General features: G+C 37.8%; 1 protein-coding gene across 19 annotated transcripts in view; it reads left to right on the plus strand.

Moving 5' to 3' along the window:
- MCTP1 (multiple C2 and transmembrane domain containing 1) overlaps window positions 1-24,900 on the plus strand; it is a gene marked incomplete at its 3' end in the record, with an annotated part of 550,519 nt that overhangs the window by 359,275 nt on the left and 166,344 nt on the right. For all 19 annotated transcript variants that reach the window (XR_014262452.1, XM_082458039.1, XM_082458052.1 and 16 more), the window contains one exon: window positions 2,769-2,862. Coding sequence is in view for 18 of the 19 variants with exons in the window: in XM_082458039.1 (XP_082314165.1) it covers window positions 2,769-2,862 (94 nt within the window). The remainder of the gene's footprint in view (window positions 1-2,768; window positions 2,863-24,900) is intronic.

Raw genomic sequence — 24,900 nt, forward strand, 5'->3', positions numbered from 1 at the left:
GCCCCACTCTCATATGAAACAGCCCTGAAAAGGTTCTCCCTTGCTGTCATTCAGCTGTTCATTGCCAAGCATCGAAGCCCCACAAATTAAACAGACGTTACTGTGTGTGCCATTATTTGATCACCCCATTCTGAAAAGATGGCTAATTCCATTTTTCTTTTTTTTTCTTCTTTTTGCGGGGCGGGTGGTGGGGAAGCAGGGAAGGTCAACAGGGGGCGGGTAGTAATGGGTAGTAGACCAAGAGCGATTGTATGACCTTTTCAGAACGGGGATGCTGAACCCTTGCTCCCCTTGTCACAGTTTAAAAACCAGAGGAGCTAGTTTAGAGAAGAAGTTGTTAGCATTCCATTTTTATTATGACATTTCACAGTCATCTGATTTAATGTCCCTTGACCGGATTGTCCACCGTGAGACGATAGGCTTGAAATGTTATTTAGAGCATTGATAAAAGGTGAGCAGTTCTAAGATGACAGCGAGTCATAAGGCTGGTGGTGTGACATTAATTTTCTCCATAACAGAGATGGAATAAGACGTCACGGTGACAAGCTGTCAATCAGTTCTGGCCCCTCAGAGCATCTCGATGCCATAGGACGGGGTATTGCCTCTCCCGTAATAGAGCTGAACTGAGATGCTCTCCCTGACAGCTGCTGCAGCCATAGAGAAAATATATTATACAGGCTTTCATTAAAGAAATAAAGAGGACTCCTCTCCAGAGCATTTCAATCTTTTCCCATCTATTGAGGGCTGAAAGGATGCACAGCAAATCATAGATTCCTCTGCTATGGAAATTTCTGGCTTCAGAAGCCATCCAGGTTTTGAGGCCTTCTAAAATAACCGTAAATAACAAGGCAGGAATACCTCTTGATGAAGCATTCCTTAAAGTTATATTTTTTAACTGATGTATTTACATTTTTGGCTTCTTTGTTTTTTTGATGTTCTTATTATAATCCATGTGTTACTGGCCTAAACAGTTGAAGTTTGCAATAAATTACTGAGCGTCAGCTGACTCGAGGAAATGAAACCTTCAAATAATAATTACCCCTCCAAACGCAAAGCAGAACTTCGGAGCTGAAGCACCAGAAGCAGTGTGACTCTGCAATGAGGTTACCACTATGAAAACGATTCTCTGACTGAAGATATTTGTTCTAGTCACAGTGAAACTTAGTTTAAATTGCTCCTGAAAATTAAAGGACAGGAACCTCTTGCTAAAACTCTTCTCCATCATTAGATGAGGAGACTTACCTGGTCTGTAACACTCAGTAAGCTCTGAGATAAGGAGCAGCTTCCCACACCTGATCATTACGACCTTAGGAAGACAACATGCCTACAAATCTCTGAATTATAATACTGCGGTCTAAAGTTTCCACTTCTAAACCCTTAATTTACAGGAATGTAAATGGAGAGAGAAGTGCGTTTTTATTGAACCCTGTCACCCTCCTAGTTTCAACACAGTTTGGGTGATAAACAACTGTTTAAAAACAATAAAAGATTAAGAGCTAATCCTTGTGCTAAACACTCTTTTTTAAAAGTTAGGCTCTGAGATTACATGTCTATCTGCGTTTCCTCCTCTCAATGTGCCAAGGTCAGAGCATCAGTGTAAACAATGACTAGTCACATGGGGTTGATAAAGTTAATATCGCGGTAAGCTTGTGCTTGTCAGTCTTCTCACAGTCTCAATGCAAAGATGGGAATGTTCCGTAGTAACATTTTAATAGATAACTTTATTAGGTAAAACTATGTTATGCTCCCGGTTTTAAAGCATTTTAACGATTATGATAAAGAAGCACCTTTGATTTACTGAATAAAAGTGCTGATCTTGTCATGAGAAAGATGCAATGAAGTATAAATAAACAAATGCATATCACGTTCTATAGGTTGATTTTACTCTCTATTTGTGTCCGTTAATTAGAGTTCTGAATTATTTTCTTGCTATCCCTCTTTTAATTCCTTCTGGTATTACGCTTATTCAAACTCTACCATTATTAATTCATGAAGTTAAATAGGTTTCAGCATTTGGATCTGATTCTTCTATCAAAATTTGTATACTTCTATACCTACTACAATGACAAACAAAATTACAAATTTAGGAAAAATTACTCATCACTTTTGAATTTATTTTTTAATCAACTTGATTTATTTTCAAAGACAAAAATAAAACAAATAAATTTTAAAAACACCTAAAAGGTGTGTGGTAGAAATACGTCTTTTGAATCAAATATTAGAAAATAGTCTTAAATAATTTAACCCTTATCTAGCACCTACCATTTGCAAAGCTGCCCAAGAAGAAAAGAGTAGAAAAATAATTAATTTAATGTTGTCTTTCTTATTCCCAAAGTCTGAAGTGTGTTACTTAACCAACAACTTAAGATTCAGTATTAAGAATCAATAGTCTTCAAATCATCATGCCCATAGATAAAAGATTTCTTGGAGCGCTTTGGTAAAAGAGACTGATGGAAGAATGCAGACATGTCATATTTTATAATTTATTGTTCATCATCTACTGCTAATTACTTACCAGGGAGAAATGTTGTGGTATTTTTTACTCTTTCAAAAAATCTACTTATATAGCAACAATTATCTACATAAATGTGTGTGTGTATATACATTCTTGATGGTGGAAAGGTCATCTGGACTGAAGAAACACAAATATCCCTTTGATCACTTAAGCAGCATCCTGAGATCAACTGTAACACTTAATGTTTCCTCAGCGCACTCTTTGAGACCCTTTATGACCTTTCTTTTCTAATACTGATGTTGGGTTCTTTCAGAGCCCATTGCGGATATTTCACAACCTGAAAGATGTGGGATTCCTCCAGGTGAAAGTGATCAGAGCAGAAGGGTTAATGGCCGCTGATGTCACAGGTAAGAGCCGATGCAGTTTTCCTTTTGCCTGTGTATCAAGCAGCATGCAAGGTGTACACCATTTGATGACTGAACTTTTCATTTCACCTGACTCGATCATCAGAGTAAATAATACAAAGTTTGTTGATCTTACAAAGATTTGCTATCCACCTGATTTTTATACCGTCTCTGCTTTTTAAAAGAAGGGTAACATGTTAAAAAAGTAAGCAATAAAAAGGGAAACAACGTTTGAATTGTTGCCTTCTCCAAGGTTTATTCAACATAGTGGTTATATTTCTTCCAGGTTTCATCATTTTGGCATTATGGGGTAGTAATGCTGTATCTTCTTCTCTTAGACAGTATCAGCTTCCCTCAGATGATATTGTAGCATCAACACTGATAATTCAAACATGCATGAAATCTGTTGCATAGTTCACTGAAAAGTTTAGATACATAATACTCAATTCCTTGGTATGAACTGTTGGTATTTGGGTTGCTGATACAATTCCTTAGTTGTCCAAATTCCCTAGCACATCCCAGAGATCATTCTGGATCTAAACTAAACATCTGCGTTGTTCTAAATTTTTTTTAACCAAGAAGCAGGCCTGTAAAAATGCCAAACTCAGTATGATGTCTTAAAGCTTCCTGATTTGGATATTGCTGTTTCTGTGGCATGTTAATTAATGAATTATTTCATCAATTTCCAGAATTAAATTATTGTTTTGAATTTGCAACTATGTGAGCATTCACTTACTCTTTAATTTCATAGGCTTTGGGGGGTATTTATACAATTCCTTAAATTGTCCATCTCAAGGTGGATAGTAAATAGGACTGACTTGACCAGTTTTGTGCAGATTTCCCTGTTCTTGAAAGAACGTGTCCACTTATTATTTGTGGAACTATGCTTACCACTGTGAATGGCCAGCAAGTTGACCCTTAAAGGGTAGCTAACTTATTTGAAGGGGAGAAATGTACTTTTCCTACCATATAAGGGCTTGCACACCCATTATATGATCACTGCTGCCCTTAATTCATGGAACAGAATCAAAACCTAATTAAAAGAGATCACATGCCTTAGAACTAAAATAGCAGATGTCTGTTCAAAAATGGCAATATTTTAAATTTTTTAATATTTGCATAGTATTGAATGACTGTTTACTGTATGATAAAAGTAAAAATGTTGAGAGTTTACAGTTTCTTTATCAACTCATTTGTAACCAAGAAGATAATAACAACTGTCAGATATTATTTCAAAATAGGCATACCTGAAAATAGTGGGAGAGAGGATTGTTTGTAATCTTTTTGCAAATATACTGACTTGGCTCCTTGTACTAAACAATTAGTGAATGCTGAGTTTATTCACTTTGTATTTTATTTCTGGTGTGGTTAAAATCAAATTAATCTGGACACAGTGATTTTTAAATTATTATGCTGCTTTCATTATTAGAACCAACAGTCAACAGTGAATGGTTGACTAACTGCTTTTTCTTTTGTTCACTTCGGACATTAACTTAAAGACCAGAACAGGAACTCAGGGCTGCTTTTACACTACAGAGGTTCTGGCCAGCCTTTGATTCCCAGCAGCAGGCAGATTCAGGAATTCATGGCCGAGATGTTCACCGTCATGGGAAATATCTTCACTTTTCTTCAGGATTTTCTGCGGGGGAGGGGAGCACCCAGTGTTGGGCTAAAAACATCTGAAGATAGGGAGAAAAGCCGGAAATAAAAAGTATCTCAGAGGGCACCTGCGTGTTAAGAACTATCACTGGGTATTTATAGTGGGCACAATAATTTCTCATAGAAAAATTCAAGTCCCCTTTACTTCAAAAGTTTAGATACCTGCCCATTACACAAGTTAAATGCAATTATATGTTTGTCTCTCTTGGAGAGAAGCTGTCATTGCTTTTGAAACTTCATGAATATGCAAACTGCATTAACCCAGTTGGCCTATATGCCACTAAGCAAGTTGAAGTACGTGTTCTCTTGAAGCTGGAAAAAATAGATATATTTCTTTCGTAATGGTTCTAGGTAAATTAATGTGAATAAGAATCACCTTTTCCCTAGGGATTCAGTGAGACATAGTTTTGATCTGATAAAATGAACTTTAATTTGGGGGATACTAAATAACAGATTCTCCATTTTTTCCTTCTAGTTTTAGGGACATAATGATTCCTCATTCCTCACTGACCTTATAATCTAATGTGCTCTGAATTGAATAAGAGAGATGTTGAACTATTCAGGGGCAAGAGGATAATTCAGTCTTTGACCTTGCTCACTCTTGGACCTTTTGTGGTCTTTATGACATTTGTGATGGTGGCAGAAACCGAGGACCATGTATTTAAGACAGAAATATCTGAATAGTCTACCAATTTTTTAAAAAAATCTTTACTTCTGAAAAGGGTAAATATTTATATGTATACTGATCCTTCCTGGTCTTTATCATGAAATTTGAGCTTATCACAAATAAGCTCCTTGCATACTTTATCTCCTACTTGCTCAAAGAAGAACTTTAAAAATATGTTTTATATCTCAGTGGATAATCATAGTCAGGCTCTACGAGATATTCAGCAACAGTTTGAGGGAAGGGAGTAGAGTCAATGGTGCGTCTTCAGATGCTCAAATTAGCATCCATTTAGGATTGTTGTGGATGGAGAGGGGATATTTTAAATCACTGATAGCAAAGAATATTTTTTGACCTGATATAAATGAGGCTATAGCTATAAGATACCTAGTTGGTTTCTGAACACTTTCCCAGACAAGTCCAACAACACAAACTCATATTTGCCCAACTTTACCCTATATTTAAAATATTTTTAATGATTAAAACATAAAGTTAAACTTCCATAGTTTAAGCAAAATATTTTAAATTACTATATTCCATCATTTAGCATGAGCACAAGAAAAAGAGATTCTATAATCTTTTAAGCAGCCATCAATCTTACTGCAGTTACAAAGAGTTTTTTCCTTTCAAAATGTAAAATTTTTCTTTTGTTACAACACATTCATTGAGAAACATTGTGATACTGTATTAACTCTGTGTGAATAAAGAGCAATTGAGACTCTCTTTGAATGAGTGAGTATAAAGCACAAATTACTTTTTAATGAAACCCTCAATTCTTTCCCTTTCCACAAAAAGCCTATAGCCTTGTTCAGCTGAAGTCTACTACAGTAGGTCACTTCAGTTAAGCCCCTAATAAACTGTTGATAGTCGAGGGTAGTTTTTTCTTCCATCTCAATAGCCCAGTGTTGGACAGTGCACTTCAAATCATTAAGGTTAATACAGATTTTAAAAAGAGATTAACTCTGGTGGTTAAGGCCTCAATTTACAACTCCCACACATACACATGCATTGAGCGAGGCACAAGAGTGGATTGAAATTTCAGTCAAATTGTGGGCAGCCTTTCACAGCCTGAGAAAGTGGCACTCCGGTTTTCAAAGTTGGTCAGCTAAATTCTTCGTGAGGGAAAAAGTTTGATTAACTGAAAAATACTGCACGGTACAACTTACTTACCTTTCACGTAACCAGTGAAAAGGTTAATGTCTCTCTGGATCATCAAAGCAAAACCTGCAGATCGTCTGGCCCTGTGTTCACTGGGGGAAGATTCTACCACTAAATCAAGTGCTCCCTGAAACTGGACAGATTGTGAGGAGAGAGAGACCAATGGTGGACATTTTTTTTTTTTTTTTTTGGTGTTGGTGATGGGAAACAGTTCATGTATGTTGGAATTTGTCTTTTCTAGTTTCTAATTATTCTTCCTTGGACAGGGCCTAATTTTTGCTTTCAGCCGAACATTTAAAGTCTTCTGTATTGAGTGAGGCTTTCTTTGCAGCGTATTTAGACCTGGCCTATTGGTTCTTTCAAGTTCTTAGAGAAGAAAAAGAAAAAGGTTCTTCTCCTCAGCCCCTCCCCTTCATTTTCCCCTGGGTTTTCTTTGAGCTCCTGAGGAAGAGGTCACAGCCTCCCTAGGGATACCAGCCACTCAGTTTCAGAAACACTGATATGGGAGAACTGTGAAACCCTTTCAAAAGATGCCCTACCTTTTCACTCTATTAAAAGGTACACTAATATAAAACTTCTTCACTCCAGGTGAATTGATCTCTCAAATTAATGCACTATCTCTTTTAGGAAACAATAGAGGGAGAGAGAGAAAAAAAAGGAAGAGAGGGAGAGAATTTTACAGTTAACATAAGCTGTCATTGAAATAGTCCCATTAAATGAGCATATCTTTTTCTAGAACAACACTACACATAAAGATTTGTAATTCTCCAGCTGCATAGTCTGGAAATCTACTAGTTTTTAAGAGAGCTGTTGACTACCCCTTTATTTGCATAGACTTTTCCCATGTTTTTCTTTAGGAAAACTGTCTTCATTGTTGGAAAATATTTCAGTAACAAAACAGCAGAAAAAGACATGCTACGGTTTTTTTATCAGCTTCCGTGAGAGTCTTATTATCTTAAGAAATAACAGTTAGCAGCTCAGATTCATTAGCAGAGCTAAATTTAAGCCCCATTTGACAGGCTGCCTAGAAAACATTTTGTTTTGCTGTCTGTGGGCTTTAATTAAGATGTGTTCAATTTCAGTCCTCTTCAGTCTAGCCTCCACACCCCACCCCAACTTGCTGTGTCACAGACCGGCGATCAGACACTTTCAGATGGTCCGGCCCATGACTTTGACCTTCTGTGCAGTCCAGCGTTCCCTGGGGAACCGTTCAACTCATGAGGTCTGATTTCACACTTCCAGGATGCCTCAGCTCTCTTAACAATGACAGGGAGACAAAGCCCTTTAGAGCAGGCCGCATGGGGACTTGTTTAAATTGGAAACCAGAGAGGAGTCAAGGAACAAGGTTATGGGCTACAGAATAGTGCTTTTAATAAAGAGCTCACAGCTCCGGCTCAGCTCAAAGAAGTCTACCTCTGTACAATTAATTGAGCCATTTATCTGGAGCATCTTAGGCCTCTACTTTCTCACAGATTGTGTGGTAAATATCAGCTAGGAAGCAAATGAGATATGCATGAAATGAATTTTAACACTTTGATTACTGTGCCTCCAGTCTTCATTAAAAGTAAATTTATTTGTATTTCTGACCTCATTATCAGTAGGCTGCCTGCATTTTATTGGTTCCTGTGATTTCCAGCTTGAGTGTGTCATGAAGGTATATTTTCTACAGAGATTTGGATTTATTATTCTTGATATTTTCTCTGAACATTATAGGTCTATTCAGAGAAAGAAAATGAAAAGGTAGCTGTACAGAGAAAGGCGAGCCTCTTCTTTGAAAGTTTTATATACTGAATGCTAAGCACATATACATCCAAGCTATTATCCTTTTAAAAAATTAACTCTTGTGGGTTACTCAAGCAAATTGCATAAGATATGAGCAATTGTCACTTGAGTGGCCCTTAGAATATGATAGCTGTACTGGTAGAAGTAGCTATGCTGTTTCTTTTATAGAATTGTAGCAGTTTGAATTTTTATTTTATTTTATTTTATTTTATTTATTTATTTTTGGCTGCGTTGGGTCTTCGTTGTTGCGTGCAGGCTTTCTCTAGTCGTGGGGAACAGGGGCTACTCTTCGCTGCGGTGTGCAGGCTTCTCATTGCAGTGGCTTCTCTTGTTGCGGAGCACGGGCTCTAGGTGCACAGGCTTCAGTAGTTGTGGCACGTGGGCTCAGTAGTTGTGGCTTGCGGGCTCTAGAGTGCAGGCTCAGTAGTTGTGGCACACGGGCTTACTGGCTCCGCGGCATGTGGGATCTTCCCGGACCAGAGCTCGAACCCGTGTCCCTTGCACTGGCAGGCGGACTCTCAACCACTGTGCCACCAGGAAAGCCCAGCAGTTTGAATTTTTAATAGCATATGACTTGCCATGATCACATTTAATAACATTGGCGATATCTGATAAATGCAGCCTTAGAGTTTATGATCATTATTTAAAACCTATGTTAGAAGAAAAGAAAATGGATATCCTTTAAACTCTGCATAGTCCCATTGAAAGTATTATATATCTAATGCAGTGGAATTCCTTCCTATTTGTGAATTATCAAGGGTAAAATAATTTACCCAAAAAGGGGGTTATTTGTGGATGTAATTCTTAATTTGTAAACTTTCACTATCTTAAAATTTTAAAACTATATTTCTTGAAACATAAACCAAAGTTTTACACAAAATGTATTTTAAATTTCCCAAGTATGCTTTATTTCCTTTATATAAACTAACGTTTCTATTTGCTTTTTAACAGTTAAGCTTGTAGAAGACTATTAAGCAGATAGTATACTTTGAGAAGAAATTTCATGCAATTTAGAATGCATTAAAAACATCCAACACCTGACATTTTTATCATTATAATATACCTAGTTTAGAAAACAGTATGACGCACATACATGTTAAATGTCTTAACACTATATAAATCTCTTCTGTAAGAATGAGACTAGACAAAGGCATCACAAGGAAAGAAAGCAAATCATTGCTCTTTATTCTTTTATGCTACCATATTGCATATAGAAATAAAAGTTGCTTCCTTTTAGTAATTTTATTTTTAAAAAGCTAAATCATATTCTAATTATAGAAATGCAAAAGTATCCTTCTAAAACCAAACAGTTGATAAATTTGTAAGAGGAATTAAAATGATGATTTAACATAAAGGCTGGTGAGGCCTGAGTCTGAACTAGTGCTTTACAGGGAATTACAGAAATCATGTGTGATTCATATGCAGGTCACATGGTTAGAAGATACTGCTCTGGAAGAATAGGTGGGATGACAAAAGAGATTAATAATTGGGTTTGATATGCTCTAGAGGTGAAGGACTATGGGCTGAGAAAGTGGTGGTCCCACTATCAATGGGAAATGAGGAAAAGAGAAATACTATAAAATAATTAATTGAGTTCTGTGGAACTAAGATTACAAAATGATCCTTTGAGTAAAGAAATAGAGAATTGCTGATTTGGCTTGGAGGGCTAGCTCCAGGGTTTCACTCAGTGCTGGAAGAAATGCTTTCAGATGTTAGAATTAGTGTTTAAAATTAAACTATTATATATATTTTGTTACATTATGATATTGGTGTGTAAATAAGAAATGCATTTTCTAGAACGGTGGATTAGGGAAATGCTGCAGACAGGATCTGGATTTAACTAGGCTATTGAAATAAAATCTTACTACAGGGATGTTTGGATGATATGATAGTGTAGTTAGACTCATAAATGACTAAACCTTCAAGCCCAAAGGGTGATTATATTAAAGGATTGATGGCCAAATGGAGGAATGCAGGGCTCTATCCTTGGTCTAACCTGTTCAATGTATTTACTAATGACTTTGAGGAGATAATTGGCTGCTTCCTTATCAAACTTGCTAGGAGGCATAGTTAATTCATTTTACATGAGACCAAGGTATGTATGCTGTATATATATATATGTATATATATAAATATATATATACATATATATATATACAATATACAATTTATATATATAATCAACAGACTGAAATTACAGGCTTAGTTCCGCAAGATGAACATTAAAAAGTATAAATCAAAAATCTTACCTCTGTACAAAACAGTGATGTCTTGCTTTAACAGTAGAAAATACAGAAAAGACTTTGAGTTTGACTTGAGTTTAATCTCCATGAGAGTGAATTATACATACGTCAGTTTTGTTACATTGAATAAAAGGAGAATGTTGAGAATGATACTCTCTTTTGGGCTCATCAGACATCCTGGGGTATGAATTCAGTTTGTTTGTTTTTTTAAATTTTATTTATTTATTTTATTTATGGCTGTGTTGGGTCTTCGTTTCTGTGCGAGGGCTTTCTCTAGTTGTGGCAAGCGGGGGCCACTCTTCTTCGCGGTGCGCGGGCCTCTCACCGTCGTGGCCTCTCTTGTTGCGGAGCACAGGCTCCAGACGCGCAGGCTCAGTAATTGTGGCTCACGGGCCTAGTTGCTCCGCGGCATGTGGGGCCCTCCCAGACCAGGGCTCGAACCCGTGTCTCCTGCATTGGCAGGCGGATTCTCAACCACTGCACCACCAGGGAAGCCCATGAATTCAGTTTTAAAAGCTACACTTTAAAGAAGGACTTTGACAAACTCACCAGAAAATATCCTTGGTTGGTATATCTGGCGTTTTAAAATCAAGGCCATTGAAAATAGCTCAGTGAAAGTGATAATGACAATAATAGTGGCAAGGAATATTTATTGAGCCCTTATCACATGTCAGACACTACCCTAAGCTTGGTACAAGGATTATCACAGTTAATCTCACAACAATCTAATTAGGTATTGTCGTTATCTCCACTTTACAAATTAGAAAACTGAGGTGTGGAGAGGTTAAGTAACTTGTCTAGATCAACAGACACACACACACCCCAGCTTGTACATGGCAAGGCAGGGATGCCAATCCACATCTATTCAGTGAAGCCATGAACTTGAACCAGAGAAAGGAAGATGTGGAATTGGATATGATTTCTTTTGTCAATTATCCAAAGCCTGTCATGGGGAGGGTGTTGATAGGAGTTGGCAGGGGTAGTAATGGCCAAGGTTCAATCCAAAGAGCAAACTTCCTTCTAGCACATTTAATCAGAAAGGGATTTGTTATAGAGTTTTCAATGGATCACAGAATCTTTGGAGGCAGTAAGGGTCTAAGAAAACAAGCTCTAAGCTCACTTTCCAGAAGTTAATACTAAAGCTACATGAAAGAACCAAGGAGTTTCAGCGCCTGCCACATGGGTATGTTGGGAAGACATTGTGTCATCTGTACTCCTGCTTGCTGTGTGAGTAGCAGCAAAATGGACTCCACACCCTCTCAGATAACTGAGTTCTAAAGTCAAATCTTAGGCAAGTACCTCTGATTGGTGCAACCTAAATCACATCTGCAACCCCAGCTGCAAGGGAGGCCCTTGTGGCCTCTCTAGGTCAGGAAGAGACATACTAGAAATAGTTAGAATAGATGCTCAGCAAGCCGTCCACACTATCCAGTGCAGGAGAGCAGGTAACAAACATGAATCAGATACTCTCAGTGACAGATGCTGTGCCCCTCCTTTACACCCGTTATTTCATTTAAACTTCAAAAATTACTACAGAGGGCAAATCATAGAATAGACAATAGCTAGAGAGACATAAAATGTAAAGAAGCATTTCCCCCAAATTATGATTGCCAAAAAATAGATCAGAATATTCCTGTGGATGTAGTGATTCCGCATCGCTGGAACCTTTGAAGCCAAGCCTGTATGACCACCTGGTTGCAGAGGGGATTCAAGTCCTATATGAGCTTTTGAACTTGACCTCTAAGGCTTCTCTCCCAGTCCTAAGAATCTGAGATCCTGCAAAGGGTGCCAAGATGAATAACAGATACCTGAATGAGTAGATATTATGTAGAAGAGAAATAAAAAGACAAAGATATCATTCTAAAGACAAAGGCTTGACAGATGGCAATTTTCAGTTTTATTGCCTAAAAATATAAAAAGGTTTAATCACCTAATACAGTTCTTAATTGTTTAAGTCTAAAGAATTTTATTCCATTGCAAAAGACCTCTCCAGCTAAGTTAATTTACTAATAGGAAAGATTATCTGAAACCTCATGCTTCTCTGTGGAGAATCTAATTGAATATATATTTACATAGGTCCTAAAGTATCTTCAAGGGCTTGTAAAAACAAAGGAGCTTATGATATATTTTTATACATATTTGAGGCCAAACAACTTCTGTGTTTCTAATCTGGTAACGTCACTTGTATGTAGTTCCTTATTAAATATTAATTGAAAATAAAGCCTTTAAATGTTTTTTTACCATAATTTATCTAAACTCTTAAAGGCTTAGACATAACTTCTCTATTGCCTCTCCTCATTTTCTAAATCCCATAGTCTCCTTTTTCTTTATTTTCCAGTTTCTTGTCTGTCTTGTTTTATTGCCCATTCGTCTGTCATAAATTTTGAGCTTCCCAGCTAATACCAAGAAGGTTTACTTCTAGGACTCAAGAATGCATCTAGTTAAACACAATGCTATAAATATTCTTTTGCATATAGTTCTATATACCAAGGGAAATAAACTCATGTATACGTTAAGCTTTATTTCCGTTGCTCTTAGTCATGGTTCTCAAAGTGTGGCTTGGGAACCTCTGGAGATCCCCAAGACCCATTTAGGAATTTGTGAATTCAAAACTTTTTTCATAATAATACTGAGATGTTATTTGCTTTTTTCACTGTCATTCTCCCATGAGTGTACAATGGAGTTTTTCAAAAGCTACATAATATTTGATCACTCTGATGTTAACATGTCATGGATTTATTATTGTTATTTCTTAATGAATGATAGGTTACATCTCTCATTTTTTTAAATTGAAGTATAGTTGATGTACAATATTATGTAAGTTACAGGTGTACAATATAGTGATTCACAATTTTTAAAGGTTATTCTCCATTTATAGTTATTATAAAATATTGGCTATATTCCCTGTGTTGTACAATGTATCCTTGTAGCCTATTTTATACCTAATAGTTTGTACCTCTTAAACCCATACTCCTATATTGCCCCTGCCCCCTTCCATCTCCCCACTGGTAACCACTAATTTATTCTCTATATCTGTGAGTCTGTTTCCTTTTTGTCATATTCACTAGTTTGTTGTATTTTTTAGATTCTACATATAATTGATATCAGACAGTATTTGTCTTCCTCTGTCTGATTTATTTCACTTAGCATAATACCCTCCAAGTCCATCCATGTTTTTGCAAATGAGAAAATTTCCTTCTTTTTTATGGCTGAATAGTATTCCATTGTAGATATATACCCCATCTTCTTTATCCATTCGTGGACACTTAGGTTGCTTCCATATCTTGGCAATTGTACATAATGCTGCTATGAACATTGGGGTGCCTGTATCTTTTCAAATTAGTGTTTTTGTTTTTTTCAGATATGTACCCTGGAGTGGAATTGCTGGGTCATATGGCAGTTCTATTGTCAGTTTTTTGAGTAACTTCCATACTGTTTCCAGAGTGGCTGCACCAATTTAAATTCCCACCAACAGTGTACAAGGGTTCCTTTTTCTCCTCATGCTCACCAACATTTGTTGCTTGTGTTCTTTTTGATTATAGCCATTCTGACATGTGTGAAGTGATATCTCATTGTGGTTTTGGTTTGCATTTCCCTCATGATTAGTGATATTGACCATCTTTTCATGTGCCTATTGGCCATCTGTATTTCTTCTTTGGAAAAATGTCTATTCAGGTCTTCTGCCCATTTTTTAATCACGTTGTTTGTTTTTTTGATGTTGAGTTGTATGAACTGTTTATATATTTTGGATATTAACTCCTTATCAGTCATATCATTTGCAAATATTTTCTCCCATTCAGCAGGTTGTCTTTTCATTTTGTTGATGGCTTCCTTTGCTGTGCAAAGGAAATAAAGTTTAATTAGGTCCCATTTGTTTATTTTTGCTTATATTTCCATGCTTTAGGGGACAGATCCAAAAAATATTGCTGTGATTTATGTTAAAGAGTGTTCTGCCTATGTTATCCTCTAGGACAGGGGTCCCCAACCCCCAGACCACAGACTGGTACTGGGCTGTGGCCTGTTAGGAACCAGGCCACACAGCAGGAGGTGAGCAGCAGTGAGTGAGCAAAGCTTCATCTGTATTTACAGCCGCTCCCCATCGCTCGCATTACTGCCTGAGCTCCGCCTCCTGTCAGATCAGCAGTGGCATTAGATTCCCATAGGAGTGCAACCCTACCGTGAACTGCCCATATGAGGGGTCTAGGTTGCACGCGCCTTATGAGAATCTAATGACTGATGATCTGAGGTGGAGCTGAGGTGGTGATGCTAGTGCTGGGGAGCGGCTGCAAATACAGATTATCATTAGCAGAGAGGTTTGACCACAGAGACCATAATAAATCAGTTGCTTGCAGACTCATGTCAAAACCCTATCAGTGAGTGGCAAGTGACAATTAAGCTGCATCTGGTGGCAGGCTTTATAGTGGCAAGTGAGTTGATGTACTTCAGTTGTACAGCTGCATCTGGTAGCAGGCTTTAAGTCAGAATCCGACACTTATTTTAGTCTGTGCATGGCCAACCCATTATTTTATTTACCACTTTCATCCACACCTCTTTCCTGCACTGTGCTCTTGTCTCAGTCACAGTTTTGGTAAGCCCACAAGCTAACCCGAGCCAAAATGAGTAAAAAACAAACATCGCTAGAGAGCTTCTTTGAAAAGGGGGAAGACCCTATGATGAGACACCAGAAGTAAGACTGCCAACAAAAAGAAAGCTGCATTTAAAAGAAAATACCAAGAGTCCTACTTAAATTACAGGTTCATTGCAACAGGTGATTCACATTCTCCAAGCCCACTTTGTATAACATGTGGCAACTGGCTATCCAACAAAGCCATGAAACCTTCAAAACTACTTCGCCACATGGAGACCAAGCACCCTGCATTAAAAGACAAGCCTTTGGAGTTTTTCAAAGGAAAAAAACGTGAACACGAAGAACAGAAGCAATTATTGACGGCCACCACTTCATCAAATGTGTCTGCACTGATTCTTAGTGGCTAACCTCATTGCTAAAGCTAAGAAGCATCATTCTTAGTGGCTAACTTCATTGCTAAAGCTAAGAAGCCCTTTACTGTTGGTAAAGAGTTGATCCTGCCTGCTGCTAAGGACATTTGTCATGAACTTTTAGGAAAGGCTGCAGTTCAAAAGGTGGCACATGTTCCTCTTTTGGCTAGCACCATAACTAGATGAACTGATGAAATAACAGAGGATATTGAGGCACAATTGTTAGAGAGGATTAATGAGTCACCATGGTATGCAATCCAGGTTGACAAGTCTACTGATGTTGACAACAAGGCAACAACGCTTGTTTTTGTGCGATTTATTTTTCAGGAGGATGTGCATGAAGATATGTTATGTGCACTTTTGTTGCCAACCAACACCACAGCTGCAGAACTATTCAAGTCTTTGAACAATTACATATCAGGAAAACTGAATTGGTCATTTTGTGTCAGTATATGCACGGACAGAGCAGCTGCCATGACTGATGGCTTTCTGGTTTCACTACTCCAGTCAAAGAGGTTGCTTCTGAATGTGAGTCTATGCACTGTGTCATCCATAGAGAAATGCTGGCCAGGTGAAAAATGTCACCTGAACTTAACAACATTTTGCAGGATGTGATTAAAATTATCAACCACATTAAAGTACATGCCCTTAATTCACGTCTATTCTCACAGCTCTGTGAGAAGGTGGACGCAGAGCACACACGTCTTCTCTTATACATAGAAGTGAGATGGCTTTCTAAAGGTAGATCACAGGCCAGAGTTTTTGAGTTACAAGAGCCGCTCCAGAGATTTCTTTTAGAAAAACAGTCACCACTGACAGCACATTTCAGTGACACAGAATGGGTCGCAAAACTTGCTTACTTGTGTGACATATTCAACCTGCTCAGCGAACTCAATCTGTCACTTCAGGGGAGAATGACAACTGTGTTCAAGTCGGCAGATAAAGTGGCTGCATTCAAAGCCAAACTGGAATTATGGGGTCGATGAGTGAACATTGGGATTTTTGACATGTTTCAAATATTAGCAGAGATTTTGAAAGAGTCTGAGCCAGGGCCTTCTTTCTTCCAGCTGGTGCGTGATCACCTAGCTCAGAACTTTCTGAGAGTTTGAGCATTACTTTCAAAAGAGTTTGAGCATTACTTCCCAGCCACGAAAAACCCCTGACCTGGGAAGGAATGGACCCTCGACCCATTTGTGAATAAGTCAGATGAATCGACTTTGTCCGTGCTAGAAGAGGATCAACTACTTGAGGTCGCAAATGATGGTGCCCTTAAAAGTATGTTTGAGACAACTTCAGATCTCCATACGTTCTGGATTAAAGTCAAGGCGGAATATCCTGAGACTGCCACAAAAGTGCTGAAAAGCCTGCTTCCATTTCCAACATCCTATCTTTGTGCAGTAGGGTTTTCTGCAGTAACAGCCACCAAAATGAGATTATGGAGTAGACTGGACATAAGCAACACACTTCAGGTGTCACTGTCTCCCATCACCCCCAGATGGGACCATCTAGTTGCAGGAAAACAAGCTCACGGCTCCCACTGATTCTGCATTGTGGTGAGTTGTATAATTATTCCATTATATGTTACAATGTAATAATAATAGAAATAAAGTGCACAATAAATATAATGTGCTTGAATCTTCCCAAAACCATCCACCCCACCATCCCATCCATGGAAAAATTGTCTTTCACAAAACCGGTCCCTGGTGCCAAAAATGTTGGGGACCGCTGCTGTAGGAGTTTTATGATTTTCAATCTTACATTTAGGTCTTTAATCCATTTTGAGTTTATTATTGGATATGGTGAGAGGAAATGTTCTAATCTCATTGTTTTACATGTAGCTGCCAGTTTTCCCAGTACTCTTCAAGACTGTTTTTTCTCCATTGTATATCCTTGCCACCTTTTTTCATAGATTAATTGACCATAAGTAGGTGGGTTTATTTCTGGGCTGTCTATTCTGTTCCATTGATCTGTGTCTGTTTTTGTGCCAGTACCATACTGTTTTGATTACTGTAGCTTTGTAGTATAGACTGAAGTCAGGGAGCATAATTCCTCCAGCTGTTTTCTTCTTTCTCAAGAGTGTTTTGTCTATTCAGAGTCTTTTGTCTTTCAATTCAAATTTTAAAATTATTTATTCTGGTTCTGTGAAAAATATCTTTAGTATTTTGGCAGGGATTGCATTGAATCTGTAGATTGCCTTAGGTAGTATGGCCATTTTAACAATATTAATTCTTCCAACCCAAGAACACAGTGTATCTTTACATGCTCTCATTTTATTTATTTATTTATTTATTTATGGCTGTGTTGGGTCTTCATTTCTGTGCAAGGGCTTTCTCTAGTTGCAGCAAATGGGGGCCACTATTCATCGTGGTGCGTGGGCCTCTCACTATCGCGGCCTCTCTTGTTGTGGAGCACAGGCTCCAGACGTGCAGGCTCAGTAATTGTGGCTCACGGGGCTAGTTGCTCCGTGGCATGTGGGATCTTCCCAGACCAGGGCTCGAACCCGTGTCCCCTACATTGGCAGGCAGATTCTCAACCACTGCACCACCAGGGAAGCCCCACGCTCTCATTTTTAATTTCTAAAATGATAAATTTTGATAGATATAACCCCCACACTAAAAAACTCTTTGAGATCCTCAGCAATTTTTAAGAGTTCCTGAAACCAAAATGTTTAAGAACTGTTGCTGTAGGGAAATGATTCTCAGTTGGGAGAGGACAGTATTGCCCCCTTGGGTGCTTTAGAAATCTGTGGGGGAATTAAGTTGCCACAATGGTTGGGGAATACTATTTATGTTGGGAGTTGAGGGGCGGGGATACTAATTGTCTTAAAAAGCATTACACAATCATAAAGAGTGAAAACTGTCCCATTTCCTGCATGACTAAATATAGGCACTAATATAGCTTTAAGATCTGTTTCATGATTATGAGTCTAGATTACATCCTGAAATACATATTATTTACTCAAGTCTTGTTGATGGCTGCCACTTTACACAGTAACCACCAAAGACCTTAGGATTGCCTCCAAGGCACTTCATGACCTGGTTCCCTGTTACTTCTCTGACATGTTCTATTCTTCCCGTTGCTCCCTGTGTCCTATTATCAGGTTCCTGGAGCACACCAGGCTTTTGCTGTAGCTCCTCCCTCTACCTGGAGCACTTTTCTCCCAATATCCACTTAACTACTCCTTCACTTCATTCAGTTCTTTGCTCAGACCTCCCTTCACAATGAGTCTACTCCCACCACCCTAATTAATTGTATAAACTGTGCCCCTCCCCCTTATCCTGCTGTAGTTTTCCTGTTTTCCATTAACATATATCACTCTCTAACATACAATATAATCTGCTTATTAATTATGTTCAATACTTATTCTCTTTCCTCCCTCCCCACTGCAAGCAAACTCCATGAGAGCAAAGACCTTTCCTTTTATTTTATTTGTTTGTTCATATGGCCTAACACATAGTACGTACTCAATAAATATTTGTTGAATAAATCAACATATGACTTTATTGTACATACCCAACTTTCTATTTATTCCTCTGTATAATAGCATTAAAGCATTATATTAAATACTGAAATCACTTATGGGTTGGTTTTATTGTATTTCAGAATAGTGAGGAGGGCATTACAAAATCTACAATATGAGGAAAATGTTTTATACCTAGTGGGCCAAGAGCCACAACTCTAGAGGGTCCATTTTTATGCCACAGAGAAACCTGCTTCATGACTTAGTGAGAAAAGAGACGCCCTATTATTACTTAGTCCCAGAGCTAGACCCAGTGGGAACTTAGTGAAGAGTGTCAGTTAATGTAATTCTACTAATCAGATGTTTAAAATATGTTGAGGTCAGTCGATGAAAAAGGCTAAGGTCAAAGCCTCATCTCCAGTGATAAGGGGAGGATTGGAAGATGTCTCCAATGTAGGTTGCTCTTTATTTTGGTGGACCCCTATGGGATGCCCTCAACTATAACATTGTTATGTTTTATGACTGAAATTCCAGTTTGTAGAAAGATGGCAACCTTGATTATAATTTTTTTAAAGATTAAATTATAACCATTTCAAACTGTGGCAACTGAAGAAATTAAACCAAAGAGCTTAATTTGTGCAAGGTAGCCCCAAAGTAAAAGGCCCCTGTGGGTATGAATTGCCTTCAGTGCTACTGAAAGCCTCTGTGTTTTCAGAGACGTGGCAACAAGGAGGTGGTCACTGGGTCCCCACACACACACCCATTTTTATAACACATCACAACCAGCAAAGTGTGCTACTTGTCAGCAGCAAAATGACCTTGGACAAAGCCCACCACTGATGGATCAGAGTTAACTTTCTATTTGGGGAGCAAGGATATCATTCAGTATCTCTTGAGTGACTTTAATGCTCAAACCAGTAGTTTGCACAAACTGAAGTTATCCACTTGCCCACAATACAGGTAGCAAGTGAGCAGGGGTGGTGCTGACTTTCCCACAGTTCTTTGTAAATATGTCAGTGTGGTGACCTCAGAGAACAAGGGCTAAGAGTGAGAGAGAATTAGCCAGTCAGGGCACCCTGTTTAATCCTCACTGCGATTTGAAGTTTGCCATTAGACATGCCCATTGGAGACATTTCTGATGTTTATTTTCACTGTTATAGGAAAGTCTTTTCACCGCAAGGAGAACTGAAGTAATAGAGTAGATGCTTTAAGATCTGTTATAGGTTTATTTTTATGAGTTAAGGTAAAAGAGTCTCTTCCTAATTTTAATTCCCTTGGGAGATTTTTTCCCTATAAAAATCCATAGAAAAAAAGATAGCTCTTAGTATTTAACTAGATTATGGATAAATGCATCAGTCCTAACATAATATTTGTAAGTATCTATTTTATAATTGTTATATAACATAGATCTAGGTTTTGTGTTACAGAGACCCTATTAAAGGGATAAACAAATAGATGTAAGCTAAATAGTCCTTATCACAAATTCTTAAAGTCCTTCACTTCTAAAATTGCTGGTGATAGAGATGTGTAATTAGCATAGATCACCAGCGTCATCTCTACTGGGTAAAAGTCTTCACTTTCTTTTCCTCTTCCTGTTCTAGACTTAGAGAACGATATGCTTCCTTTCATTGCTCCCATTGCACTCTTTACTTACCTTTATTACAGCGCTTACAACCCTGCATTATAATTGTGTATTTACATGTCTATCCTGCCCACTAAATTGTGTGTGCCTTGAGAGCTGGACTAAATCTTATCATAATTATAACTCTGGGGTGAGACAAGGAGACACTCAATAAGTAATGAATGCTTCAAAATGTATTCCTATTTCTCTCTAGAAATTATCGACATGGAAAGTGGCCATGTTCTCAAGGAAAGCTAAGATTCTCTTCTAGCTGTCATGGCAGGTAACACAATCAACCCCCCTGCCTCCATCCTCACCCAGCACTGCTTCAATTTCTATCTTGCATCCAAACCAAAATCTACAGTTTCTTGCCCTGGAAAGGAGAGGGATAGGCACTTTTTAGCCAAAATGGCAAACGTTAAGGAAGAGTGCTTTAGTCTTCTGACAAGAATGAGTAAGAGGGAAACAGAGATTATATAATCTTTGTTCCCATGCATTTATGCTCTTTATTTTAGATAGACAAAAATGATCAGAAACAAAATACACTTCGACTTTGGATGCTGCCTTCATTCCTTGCACTTCTAGCCTGACAGTACCGAATAAAATGATAACAGGGGCCGGCTTTGCATCACTCTCTAGAACTTTGCAGAGTACAGTGCACTTTATAGACATCAACACTGCATCCTGTAGTCAACTCCACCCCTCCAATACTCTCAGCAAGCAAAGCAGCATATCACAGGGTCTAACTGGAATGATAAAAGGATGAAAAGAAGGAATAATTAAGGAGATAATTAATGGTTAGGTCCATCATTGGTATTTCTGTGATTGTTTTTGTTTGTTTAGGTGGCACATAATCAAGACTGCAAAATTTAGGAACTGAAAAGCCAGTCATTTAAACTGTCATTTAGCAAACCAGATAAGCACATTAACTATGTGTAGCCACTTCTTTAAAATAAAACTCTAGTGTGTGCTTTCTAGTAGTAAGTTTATAGTATTTGATATTGTATGTTTACTGTTATTTTGGTTGAAATTGCTGTTAATTTTTAATTGCCCTTTAATGCCTTTAATGCCTTTAATGGCAGGAGGATTCTTTTTAAATTAGTCAAAAATAACATAGTGTGTAAAGACCTAATGTTGGCATCAACGCTGATAACTGTAAAAACATAACTTTTTAGAAGGAAAAGATGAAAATGGAAGTTAAAAATAAAATTGCCTTTCTCTCCTTACCTAAATTTTCCTCTGCTGGATTCTAGAAATATCTAGTCAGAGCACTTTGTTGAATGCTTCTTTACCTTGCAAAGAAAGACTGACTTGGCTAAGCTCGGTAAATTGTTTTCCATTCCCAAATAATAATATCAGGCACAATAGATTGTTCAATAATCTGCAAAATCTGCAAATAATCTGTTCAATTCATCTGCAAATTCCGTTGGTTCTACCTTCAAAATATATCCAGAATCGAACCACTCTACGTCACCTGGGTTATTGTAATATCCTCCTAACTCTTCTCCCTGTCTCCTCCATTGCCCTCTCTCTACCTTATTCTCCAAATAGCAGCCATCAGATCCTGTCACACCTCAACCCAAATCCCTCCAAAAACTTGCCCTAGCACTTCGAGTGAAAGCTAAATCCTACAGAGACTTGCCACCCTCCCTGTACCTCTCTAACTATGTCATCTAATACTCACACCCCCACCCCCAATCCATTCCTCCAGACACGCTAACTTTCTGGATATTCCTAGAAACACCAGGCACAGTCACTTCTCTGACTAACAGTCACTCCCTTGCCTCTTTCGTTTCTTTGCCCATATGTCGCTTTCTCACTGAGACCTTCTCTGGCAGCCCTTTTAAAAATTACTCATATATACCAGCACTCCTCACTGACCTTCCCAACTTAATTTTTCTCCATAGTACTTATCACCTTCTAAAATACTATAAAATGTTCTTATTCATTGTCTTTCTTCTTCCTCAATGCAAACTCCATAAGTTCAGGGGTTTTTTTAATTGTTTTATGTCTGTCTCCTCAGCACATAGAATGTGCCTGGTACATGGTAAGCAATAAATATTTGTTGAATGAATGGCTCTATAGACAAGACATTACCCAGCTCTTCCCTTGGGTGTGGCCCACTAAATACTGAGGTATGGCACAGTTATTGGGAAAGGTCTTGCCTAGTGGCTTACATTTAAATATTATTTAATTAAAGGGAGCATGGACCACAGAGGTAGAGCAAGGGCTCTGAAGGTCAGATAGACCTGGGTTTGAATAATAACTTCACTACAACCTGTGTGACCTGGTGAGTTATATAATCTGCCAGCCTCAGTTTCCTCTCCGTAAAATAGAAATAGTAAAAGTATCTTTCTCATAGAGCAGTCATAAAATTTTCTGAAAACATAATGTTGGGCTTATAATAAAAACTCAGAAAATATTTGCAGTTATGACAATGATAAGTATTGTAATTGCCCTTATTATCGCTACTATTATTGCTATTATTTTTTGAGGTCCTTGCTAGTGTGCCAGACATTCTGCTACTTGTATTCTAACTATTATATCTGCAAGGGACCATTACGGTCACTGTTGAATGTGTGAGGAAACAGGCCCAGGGTCCTAGAGTGAGTATCAACCCCAGATTGCTCAGCCTCCAAAGTTTAGGCCCTTTTTCCCAGACCACTGGGCTTTCACTTTGAACTTTAATGCCTTGCCCAGAACTCTGGAAGTACATGGAATATTTGAGGAATCAAAAGGTGTGATACAGCTCAAGTAAGGGACTTTAAGGACCTTGAGATTGGAGATGAAAGACTATATTCTATACCATATGATGTGGATTTTAACCTATGGGCTCTGAGAAGACATCAAAGATGTGTTAAACTTGAGAAGAAGATGTGTTAAACTTGAGAAGAAGTTTTCAGAAAAATGAGAATGACAGCATTTACATGGATTGGGTCATGTCACTGACCACAGTCAGTCTTTTATATGACTGTACCAGGTTAAGAAGAATAGACTTCAGATTGGGGAAAATCAGCTTGAATTAAAGCCATGTTAAATAACAGTTTGGTCTACCTCAGGCAAAAGGCTCTTTTTTTTTAACGTAAGCACCATTATACTCTGCATAATGTCTAACATGGTCTCTTAAAAATTATACTGGTTACCCATTCCAAGTTATAATATAGGTTCTGATAGGAGAATATCTTTGCCAGTGATGGTATGCCACTGGAATTTAGAATAGCAGAATGACTGAGAAGTGGCTTTAGAAGGCTCTACACTGTTTTTGGTGTGGAAATGTCTCTAGTTCTTTAACATCTTTTTTCTAGTAGAGGAGAGTAACTGAGAGATTAAGTAATGTGGTGATAGATGGCTGATACTGGTTTTCCCTAGGAATGGTCTTCAGAAATAATCAATTAAATAGTAAGAAAATATGGATTGCCACTACCTCATGGGCATAGAGTTTGATAAATGTATCAGTTTCTTAACAAGATAGGAAAAATGTTAAACATTAAGCACAGATTTTGTTTCTTTCTGATCCTTTAGCCAACCACTGACTCTAGATCTTCTACTGTCAGTAAATTAAAAATACAGCAACAAAGAAGGTGATGATTTGGGAGACTTTCCATGGGGTTGGTTGAAAGAACTGTATTCAGTCTTACACAACTGAATATACTTCCTGTGGGGAAAAAAGTCCAGTAAAGATTTTCATCCTCTGTTCGTAGAAGTTTAAAGTAAATTTTTTCACCATAGATTTCGGTCTTTGGAGTTTGTTCTTGTGTTTTGTTATTGAAGCAGTGGTACAATTTTGACTGAATCTGTTACACATTGTTGGTCATTTGAGGGCAAGTAAAACCAAGTCCGTTGAAATAGAATAGTAATTGAAGTAAAGCAAGTGAAAATGAGGGAACAAAAATACTGAAAAGTGCTATCTTTTTGTAGTTACTTTTTACTGATTAACGTGAATGTACATGTATATAAGAAAAGTTAAAACGAGGTCCAAGGAAGAGTATGAGAGTTACACTTGTCTTTTAAGTAAATGTTTCCAAAGCTTATCATTTCATCTAAAGTGAAAGTAAAATACTCTTTTGACATGGATTCTATCATAAATGTGGCTTTAATCTTCCCTATGTTTGTTATATGTAGATATATTTTATCTCTCCAAACCTTTTATAAACTATTTGAGGTTGGAGTTTATGTGCTCTGTTCTTTTGTTTATACCATAGTACCCAGCACAAAGCTAGGTGTGGAGAGAAGATGCTTAATATGAGCCTTAAGAATAACTAAGTTTTTGAAAACTAATCTATTTTTCATGCTTGTGCCTGAATTCTTTGGGAGAAAATAAAGTTGTTGATGTGGCAAATAAAACCTATTACACCGTGTTTTAATGAACAAAAATTTTTTTTGAATACCATCTTTCATGGCATGTGTGAGTTGTAAATGAGAGTGGTAACAGGTAGGGCAAGAGGACTGAAGAAGG

The sequence above is a fragment of the Balaenoptera physalus genome, assembly GCF_965194825.1.
Source record: "Balaenoptera physalus genome assembly, chromosome: 3".
In the NCBI taxonomy this organism is placed as follows: Eukaryota; Metazoa; Chordata; class Mammalia; order Artiodactyla; family Balaenopteridae; genus Balaenoptera; species Balaenoptera physalus.